At 43.8% G+C, this 10,210-nt stretch overlaps 1 protein-coding gene across 1 annotated transcript; it reads left to right on the top strand.

Annotated features, from left to right (window-relative positions):
* Positions 1 to 7,000: 7,000 nt before the first annotated feature.
* On the top strand, positions 7,001 to 10,210 carry LOC119901666 (tripartite motif-containing protein 16-like). Its single transcript, XM_038717242.1, has one exon. It carries the CDS (start codon positions 7,242 to 7,244, stop codon positions 8,904 to 8,906), a length of 1,665 nt encoding a protein of 554 aa, XP_038573170.1. The 5' UTR covers positions 7,001 to 7,241; the 3' UTR covers positions 8,907 to 10,210.

Genomic DNA, 10,210 nt, shown 5'->3' with positions numbered 1-10,210 from the left:
ATAAACACTCAACACATCATAACAAATGAACAGCTGTAATGCCTCCTCTTCTCTTTCATTTCCTCTTACAGAGCTACCACTTTCCTACTTTCTGTTGAGTGAGAAACGTGAGCTCCAGCTAGCATATTGGAGATCTATGAGATATTCTGGTGTTGAACTGCCTGTGGGAGGAACGTACATGTAAAACTCTGTACATTCTTGATTAAAAGCCATGTGAAATTTTTCGTCTCCTCAATTCCTGTGTGTTTCCAAAACGTCTCTGGTGAATCTCGCGGACTCGACTCGCAAGCATCGGAATGCACAGATTTGATTGGCTGAGCAGAGTCACATGAGACGATTGGCGCACATGCGATTGGTCTTTGAGTTTCCCGATCCGCTAAACCAGTACAGTAAATGCTAGAAAAGCTGCGCGGGTTAAAGTAGAAACGCTCCGTCACGAGGTAATCGGCTGTAGGTCGGTCCGCCTATTAGTGACCTCTGGACTAGGGGCTACAGGTCTCAGCACAAAGTGTGTTCATTTCATTCTAACTGCAGCCTCCAAAAAGAATAAATATAGAACAATAAAACAACATCTATAATATGAATATAAAATAAAGATGTATTGCTATACAGTAAATAATACAACCCAACAGTATATAAATTAAGTACAAATAGCGCAAAAAGCTGCAACATTAAATTGCACCTCATATGTTATTGCATCAATGATATCAATCTACTTGTATAATATATATTAACACTGTGTCAGTGTGCTAAGCTGCTTAGAGCTTTTTAAATACATTTTTCCAATATTAATCACGTAGCCTACTTTTACTTAACATTTTAATGCAGGACTTTTACTTAGAGACAGAGTATTTTAAATTATGGTTTTGCTACTTTTATTTAACCAGGAGATCATTTTACATATTCTACCACTGAGTATATTAAACTGTAGTATTTTTAACTAATCAACTCAGTGCGTATTCAACGAGGCAGACACAGAATTATCAGTGCAAGAATCACTTTTTTGTTCACTTCTTGCTGTTTTTTTGTGAATCCTCAAAATCTAGTTAACTATCTGTTATCTGTTATTTTACATGTACAGCTATGGTGTACAATTAACAATTTCATGTAAGAATTTCTCTCACTGAGCTCACTGAAATTAATTCATTGATTTTACACGTCATTTGCTCAATGACTGATTTTTTTGGGGACATTTTGAATCTGCTGGTCTTAATAGGTGCTGTTATCTGTCTGCTTATTCAGGAGTGCTCTGGGCTAACCAGCCCTAATTCACTCACTCACATACACTGTTTACAATACCTTTTACTACCCACATCAGAACTGTGGCATAACATATTTTTTCAGGACAGAGAGCAGGGCAATTTCATTGAATAGAAGGCAGTGTGAGAGCAGGACTGGAGGCAGGGCGATGTCCATGTTTCAACTGATAAGAGTAAAAATGTTTATTTCACTCCAGATTATGGTCATTTATATGGAAGCACTAAGATATGAGCATCAAGCAAGCTGATTGGTTGATTCAACTGCTACTGGGATGGGTGTCAATGTCCACTGTCCAGATATCTCAATCCTCCCTCTCTTTCAAAGATCTGTCAAGTTATAAATGGGTGTTACTAACAAGTGAGAGAGTTGATAAGCCTTATTTACTTACTGGGAGGTGGACAAAGGTGAATGAGCAGTTTTAGTAGAAGCATACAAAGACAGTAACACACAGTTAATTAAAGATTTGGAGATAATGACAAGTCATGAGCATTAAGATTGAAGTATTTAGACATAATAATGTCACAACTCCTGTCTCAGCAGTTCTTCTCAGTTTTTGCAAAATAATCCAGAAATCATTCCTGCAGATTGAGTATTTTCCCAGCAAAAAGCCACCAGGCTGAGTTTTAACAGCTGAAAAAACTGGGATGTAGTTTTTTATCAACTTTATCAAAGACAAAATGGTGGAAAAGAACTCAGGGCCTTAACTAAAGTAAAGGTTTCTAGATCATCCCTGAGAAACCCTTAACTAAAGTTCATTATTCATCCATCCATCTATTTTCATCCGCTTATCAGGTCGCAGGGGCAGCAGCTCCAGCAGGGGACCCCAAACTTCTCTTTCCCAAGCCACATTAACCAGCTCTGACTGGGGGATCCCCGAGGCGTTCCCAGGCCAATGTGGAGATAATCTCTCCACCTAGTCCTGGGTCTTACGGCTCAGCTCTCTTTTTGTCACAACGGTGCGGTAAAGCGAGTGCAATACCGCCCCCCGCTGCTCCGATTCTCCGGCCAATCTCCTGCTCCAGTCTCCCCTCACTCGTGAACAAGACCCCGAAGTACTTGAACTCCTTCACTTGGGGTAAAGACTCCCTACCTGGAGTTGGCACTCCACCGGTTTCCTGCTGAGAACCATGGCCACAGATTTAGAGGTGCTAATCCTCATCACAACCGCTTCGCACTCTTCTGCAAACTGATCCAGTGAGAGCTGAAGGTCACGGACCGATGATGCCATCAGGACCACATCATCCGCAAGCAGTGACGAGATCCCAAGCCCACCGAACCGCAGCCCCTCCTCGTCACGACTACGCCTCGATATCCTGTCCATGAATATCACAAACAGGATTGGTGACAAAGCGCAGCCCTGGCGAAGGCCAATCCACACCTGGAAAAAGTCCGACTTACTGCCAAGTACTCGGACACAGCTCTCGCTTTGGATGTACAGGGATTGGATAGCCCTGAGAAGGGCCCCCCTCACCCCATACTCTCGCAGCACCTCCCACAGTATCTCCTGGGGGACACGGTCATATGCCTTCTCCAGATCTACAAAGCACATGTAGACTGGATAGGCATACTCCGAAGCCCACTCCAGGTACCTTGTGAGAGTAAAGAGCTGGTCAGTTGTTCCACGACCGGGACGAAAACCGCATTGTTCCTCTTCGATCTGATCCCTCCATTCCAGCACCTTGGAGTAGACTTTACCAGGGAGGCTGAGAAGTGTGATACCGCTGTAATTGGCACACACTCTCTGGTCCCCCTTTTTGAAAAAGGGAACCACCACCCCAGTCTGCCACTCCTTGGGCACTGTACCCGACTTCCACTCAATGTTAAAGAGACATGTCATCCAAGACAGGCCCTCCACACTCAAAGCTTTTAGCATTTCTGGGCGGGTCTCATCAATCCCTGGGGCTTTGCCACTGTGGAGTTGTTTGACTACCTCAGTGACTTCCTCCAGGGAAATTGACGAGAAACCCCCATCAGCCTCCAGCTGTGCCTCTACTAGAGAGGGCATGTCAGTCTGATTTAGGAGTTCCTCAAAGTGTTCTTTCCACCGCTCAATTACCTCCCCAGTTGAGGTCAACAGGGTCCTATTCTTACTGTACACAGCTTGGACGGTTCCCCGCTTCCCCCTCCTGAGATGGCGGACAGTTCTCCAGAAACACTTTGGTGCCTACCGAAAGTCCTTCTCCATGTCTTCTCCGAACTTCTCCCACACCCGCTGCTTTGCTTCTGCCACAGCAGAGGCTGGGCCCGTCGGTACCTTGCCCCCGCCTCCGGAGTCCTCCATGACATCAAATCCCGGAAGGCCTCCTTCTTCAGTCGGACAGCTTCCCTGACCACGGTGTTCGAGGGTTACCGCCCCTTGAGGCACCTAAGACCTTGAGACCACAGCCTTCCGCTGCGGCTTCAGCAATAGAGGCTTTGAACATTGCCCACTCATGTTCACTGTCCCCAACCTCCACAGGGATGCCAGAAAAGCTCCACCGGAGGTTTGAGTTGAAGATCTCACGGACAGGGGCCTCCTCCAGATGTTCCCAGTTCACCCGCACTACCTGTTTGGGCTTACCAGGTCTGTCCAGAGTTTTCCCCCACCCCCTGACCCAACTCACCACCAGATGGTGATCAGTTGACAGCTCCGCCCCTCTCTTCACCCGAGTGTCCGAAACATGCGGCCTCAAATCAGATGAAACAATTACAAAATCGATCATCGGCCTAGGGTGCTCTGGTACCATGTACACTTATGAGCGTCCTTATGCTCGAACATGGTGTTCATTATAGACAATCCATGACTAGCACAGAAGTCTAACAACAAACAACCACTCGGGTTCAGATCAGTGGGGCCGTTCCTCCCGATCACGCCTTTCCAGGTATCTCCATCATTGCCCACATGCGCGTTGAAGTCTCCCAGCAGAACTATGGAGTCTCCTACTGGAGCCCCATACAGAACTCCATTCAGGGTCTCCAAGAAGGCCGAGTACTCTAAACTGCTGTTTGGTGCATATGCACAAACAACAGTCAGAGTTTTCCCCCCCACTACGCGAAGGCGTAGGGAGGCGACCCTCTCATTCACCGGTGTAAACTCCAACGTAGCGGCGCTCAGCCGGGGACTTGTGAGTATCCCCACACCCGCCTGGCGCCTCACACCTTGAGCAACTCCAAAGAAGAATAATGTCCATCCCCTATCAAGGAGTACGGTTCCAGAATCGAGACTGTGTGTGGAGGTCAGCCCCACCAGATCTAACTGGTAGCGCTCCATCTCCCGCACAAGTTCCGTCTCCTTCCCCCACAGAGAGGTGACGTTCCACGTCCCCAGAGCCAGCCTCTGCTGCCCGGGTCTGGCCGGCGAGGCCCCTGACCTTCACTGCCACCCATGTGGCAGTGCACCCGAGTTCATTATTCATTATTACTATTTAGTTATTCACAGTAAAGTACAATTTTAGAATTTGGCAACACTAATACATTACATTACTGTTGTTTCATTGTTGTGGGTCTGAGATGTCCAGCTGATAAATACATGTTAAATATTAGAAGTAGGACTCAAGGAAGGGCCATAGAAGTGTCTCCTTTACTACAACAAGAAACATTATTTCACTACTATGGTGAGTGCTAGAAAGGCACTAGGAGGCAGACTCTCTGTACTATTAATGATTGAATATGCTATCTTTGTTCATCTCAACTGAGAAGCCAGTCAATGATCCTAGTGTGTTCTCTCTTACATTCTGTCATAATGCCTGTTTCAAAACACTCCTCTTAAATTTCTGGACTGAAGCCTGATCACATTCTCACTTCTTCCTGCTCCAAAATACAGCAAGCTCCACTTTGCCCTATCCTTGTGGGAGCTCTGCTCCTTTCTTCACAAAAAAGTCCAAGAGGTTTGGCTGAAAATCCAATATGACTATAAAGTTTAACATTAATATTTGGGCAAAATTGTTCTCATACCAAGTACACTTAATACCTTATTGTCAGTTGTGGTTTTCCATTAATGCTCATTAGAGTACTCAAGTCCACCATTAGAACTGTACTTTTCCCAGGTGCCATTCTCTTCAAGACCCAATCCAGATACTCAAAAACCCTGGATGATCTGAGCTGCTGTTCTGACCGTCAAACCAGGATTCGAGTTACGTGGGAGCCAGTGGGAGCTCAGCTCCCATGAAAAGGGTCTGAGTTCCCATGGAAGCAGTAAAATCATGCATCTGTGGGGCTAATTCATTTATCAACAACCATTATTTTGTATGACAAATAATGTATTTTTCATTGTAATTAGTACCTACTATTATTTACATTAAACAAGTTAAACAGACTTAAATGAACATACTTACCTAATGAACCACGCTGCACATCGCATGACTGACAGGATGGCTGCACTTCTCCATCACCAGCCACTATCGTGCGAGCGCACAGTTTTGACCGGGTTGAGGCCGCGACCCGCAAATATTCTCAGTTGATGGCCTATTGTAGCCTACTGTATTACTCTGTATTGACTGCAGCTTATTTCTTTAGTATTATTAGCTTTTTCATGCATCCTCTAATTAGTACAGCGCTACAAATGATAATATGCTTGCTACTGTGTGCCGTCGACAAGCAGTGCGGAAAATAATACCACATTAATTTTACCATAAAGGACGGAATTGCGGTCTCTCCTTCAGCAATAGCCTTTGATGCCATTTTTCAGGCGTTGAAACTTAACGGATTGCGAGAAGGCCTACAGCATGTTGCAATATCGCAGACATCTGGGGCAAGTAGTGGACTGCTGTGTGTGTTTGTGTGAGAGGGGGAAATGTTGAATCACGTAATAAGCAATGATCTCTCTCTCTCTCTACCCCCCGCCGGTAACTTTAGGTAGTAGGCCTATATTAGAAACCCCCAAGAAGCTCAGATTAGCCTATAACTTGAACCCTGGGTCAAACAACAGTCGGAACCCTCATGTCCAGACATACAGTCACATAAAGGTAACCTCCTTGTTCTGAAGAAAAGACAGTGTACACACCTGCCCTTAATGTTGGGTATCTCCAAAATATATTTTAACTACTAGCTCTGGCTCCTTCTTCACTGTTCTTTTTCATGAGAGAGGTTACACGGAACTGCCACTACAGCCAGCTACAGGTACAGGCCAAGTAATTAACCTCTGTCTGTATGAGGGCCCCACACCTTTTGTTTGTTGTTAACTGAAAGACTTTATACCTATGTACACTAAGTAAACATCTCCATGAGGAGCAGAGCTTGAGTTTCTATGTCACTTATTTTCACTTGATAAAACTCACAACTGAATAGCATATTTAGCCTTTATTATTATTTATTATTTACTATTATTTATTTAAAACTAGGTATCTGGAGTAGAAAGGACACAGAGTCAGTACATTATCATGTTGTCATATTGTCAATATACCGGGGAATGATGAGGAACAAAACCAGTGCTTGAAGTGGGCCGGAACGCACCAGTACGCACGCAGTACCGGCACCTCGACATTTTAGGCCGGGACTTACAGCCCACTTCTCCCAAGCTGCCGGAACTCTCCTCTGCCCTCTCCATATCAGGTTCTCTGGGCTATATGTAACGCTCACCTGTTCCCGTTCTCACCTGCCTGCTAAACTCTGTCAGCGGAGAGAGAGGAGGGAGAAGAGAAGCTCGGGTGCCTTTCAAGCAGCCGTGTGCTGAATGTAGCTCGTCAATGTCACTTGAACAAAACAAACACACCTTGAATCTGTCAAACCACTCCTCTTCCTGGAATGAACCAAAGCTTGATAACCCCTCCCTCTTCTTCCTGCTTTCCGACACAGCGAGCTCCTCTCTGTCCATAACTTATATTTCCTTATTCCCTCCACTTCAGATCTACAGTTTAAAGACAGGTGTAACCAACATTTGGTGAAGTGCAGGAGCTGACAGACCCCATTCACTGCAGAAACACATGCTGTTTGGATCAGAGCTCAAACTGGTTTCACTTCTAAGAAAGTGAAACTTAAGACAGTCGTTGCCACTGAGAGGTGAGATGGCGCAGAAAGGAGTTCAGCTGGACCAGGAAGCCTTCTCTTGTTCCATCTGTCTGGATCTCCTGAAGGATCCGGTGACTATTCCCTGTGGACACAGCTACTGCATGAACTGTATTAAAACCCACTGGGATGAAGAGGAGGAGAAGAAAATCCACAGCTGTCCTCAGTGTAGGCAGACCTTCACACCGAGGCCTGTCCTGGTGAAAAGCACCATGTTAGCAGATTTAGTGGAGGAACTGAAGAAGACTGGACTCCAAGCTGCTCCTGCTGATCACTGCTATGCTGGACCTGAAGATGTGGCCTGTGATGTCTGCACTGGGAGAAAACTGAAAGCCCTCAAGTCCTGTCTGGTCTGTCTGGTCTCTTACTGTGAGAAACACCTCCAGCCTCATTCTGATGTGGCTCCATTAAAGAAACACAAGCTGGTGGAGCCCTCCAAGAAGCTCCAGGACAACATCTGCTCTCGTCATGATGAGGTGATGAAGATGTTCTGCCGTACTGATCAGCAGAGTATCTGTTATCTCTGCTCTGTGGATGAACATAAAGGCCACGACACAGTCTCAGCTGCAGCAGAAAGGACTGAGAGGCAGAGACAGCTCGAGGTGAGTCAACAAAACATCCAGCAGAGAATCCAGGACAGAGAGAAAGATGTGACGGTGCTTCAGCAGGAGGTGGAGGCTATCAATCACTCTGCTGATAAAGCAGTGGAGGACAGTGAGAAGATCTTCACCGAGCTGATCCGTCTGATGGAGAAAAGACGCTCTGATGTGAAGCAGCAGGTCAGATCCCAGCAGGAAACTGAAGTGAGTCGAGTCAAAGAGCTTCAGGAGAAGCTGGAGCAGGAGATCACTGAGCTGAAGAGGAAAGACGCTGAGCTGAAGCAGCTCTCACACACAGAGGATCACAACCAGTTTCTACACAACTGCCCCTCAGTGTCAGCACTCAGTGAATCTACAGACTCATCCAGCATCAAGAAACGTCCTCTGTGGTACTTTGAGGATGTGACAGCGGCTGTGTCAGAAGTCAGAGACCGACTACAGGACGCTCTGAGTGAGAAATGGACAGACATCTCACTGACAGTGACTGAAGTGGATGTTTTATTGTCAGATCCAAAGCCTAAGACCAGAGCTGGATTCTTAAAATATTCACGAAACATCACACTGGATTTAAACACAGCACACGCAAAGCTGTTATTATCTAAGGGGGACAGAAGAGCAACATTCATGGAAGAAGAAGAGTCATATTCTAGTCACCCAGACAGATTCACTGACAAGCTTCAAGTCTTGAGTAGAGAGAGTTTGACTAGACGTTGTTACTGGGAGGTGGAGAAAGGTGAGGGAGGAGTTTTAGTAGCAGTAGCATACAAAGACAATAACAGTTTAAATGAAAGATTTGGCGATAATAACAAGTCTTGGGCATTAGGTTTTTACAAACGTCGTTATGAATTCAGATGTAATAACGTCACATATGCCGTCTCAGGTCCTCAGTCCTCCAGAGTAGGAGTGTACCTGGATCACAGAGCAGGTATTCTGTCCTTCTACAGCATCTCTGAAACCATGACTCACCTCATCAGTCTCGAGACCACATTCACACAGCCTCTCTATGCTGGATTTCATCTTTATGGTCCCACTGGAAACACTGCTGAGATATGCGAGCTTAAGTAGGCAAACACTGCTGAACTGAAAATACATGATCCTCAGTTGAGGCATAATAGTTGGCTGCTGTTTTGCACTCTGTTTTCTTTGCCATGGTACCTGTGCCTATTAATGCTGATTACGCAGTTAATCTTACGTTTCTAAGTAAGTTAAATACTTAAAGTCCTGCTTTTAAGTTAAGTACTATTGTTTTCAGAATTTGGTGACATTGATCCATTAAGTTGCTGTTCTTTCAAATTTGTACATCTGACATACTCTGCATGTGTACTGATAAACTGTATATTTTATTTCCATAATTAGCATTGTACATCTAAAATTTTGGTATAATCCAGTTAAATGTAAATTTTTTCAAATATTTTAAGTACAGTACTCAAATAAATGTATTTAGGTACCTTGCAGATGTTTAAAGGCAGATTTCTGTCATTGTGTTTGATCTGACAAACACAAACTGACAAACTGATGGAGAATTTAAACTGTATATTTTATTTACATAATATAGTGGCATTTTGCAGCTAAAATGTTAAGTATAATCCAGTTAAAGTAAAGTACATCACTCAAATAAATGCAATAAGGTACTTTGCATATTGTTATGTTTAAAGTTAGATGTCAGCATGCAAAGTGTTGAGGCAGTCGAGTTAAAGCTGGGTAGGTTGTTTATATAAATTACAATTTAAATGCTGATAATCATTGGGTCAATGTCTGTTATTAAGTGCCCATTGAACTTTAATCTTCAATCTTGCCCCTTGTCAGGTGTTTGCAGATTCTCCTCTAGAGGTCGCTCTTTACATAATGTGTTCCACTGTCACGTTTCCTTTCAGCCTTTACTACCATTTAGATACCCTATTTTGTTATTGTTCTAAACCTAGATCTTCTTTGTCATTACCCACATAAAGAGAGCAATTCATCTCCTGTGGGATTCAGATTTGATTAAGTAATTATATTTTCATCATTAATATTTATTATTTTAGGTATTTATCAATTTTATTTAGTTATTTATTTGTTAAAATGCATCCAACATTAAAATAGACCCTTTACTCAAAATGACATTCTGATATTAACCTGTTCATTTATTCATTCATTCATGTGCTGATGGAATAACCAGAATCTTTTTTTCTTCCTCAAATCTTTTTTTTTAAAAGAAAAAAGGAAAATAGTGTACATGGGACATATTGCATATAAATATTTTGCAAACATGTCATTTGTAATATATTTATACCAGTTAGTTTGCTGTCAATGTAGAGTGAACTAGATGTATGCGTGTTGTTTTTATGCTCTGAAAATGCTAATCCAATAAATCTTTGAAGTAGCGTCTA

This window comes from Micropterus salmoides, unplaced genomic scaffold (genome assembly GCF_014851395.1).
Source record: "Micropterus salmoides isolate LMB-PRFRI ecotype aquatic unplaced genomic scaffold, ASM1485139v1 Ms_hic_scaffold_14, whole genome shotgun sequence".
NCBI lineage: Eukaryota > Metazoa > Chordata > Actinopteri > Centrarchiformes > Centrarchidae > Micropterus > Micropterus salmoides.
This window is presented reverse-complemented; position numbering and strand designations above follow the sequence as displayed.

Coding starts and splice junctions, on each gene's coding strand:
- LOC119901666 (XM_038717242.1), top strand. CDS start 7,242: ATGGCGCAGAAAGGAGTTCAGCTGGACCAGGAAGCCTTCTCTTGTTCC.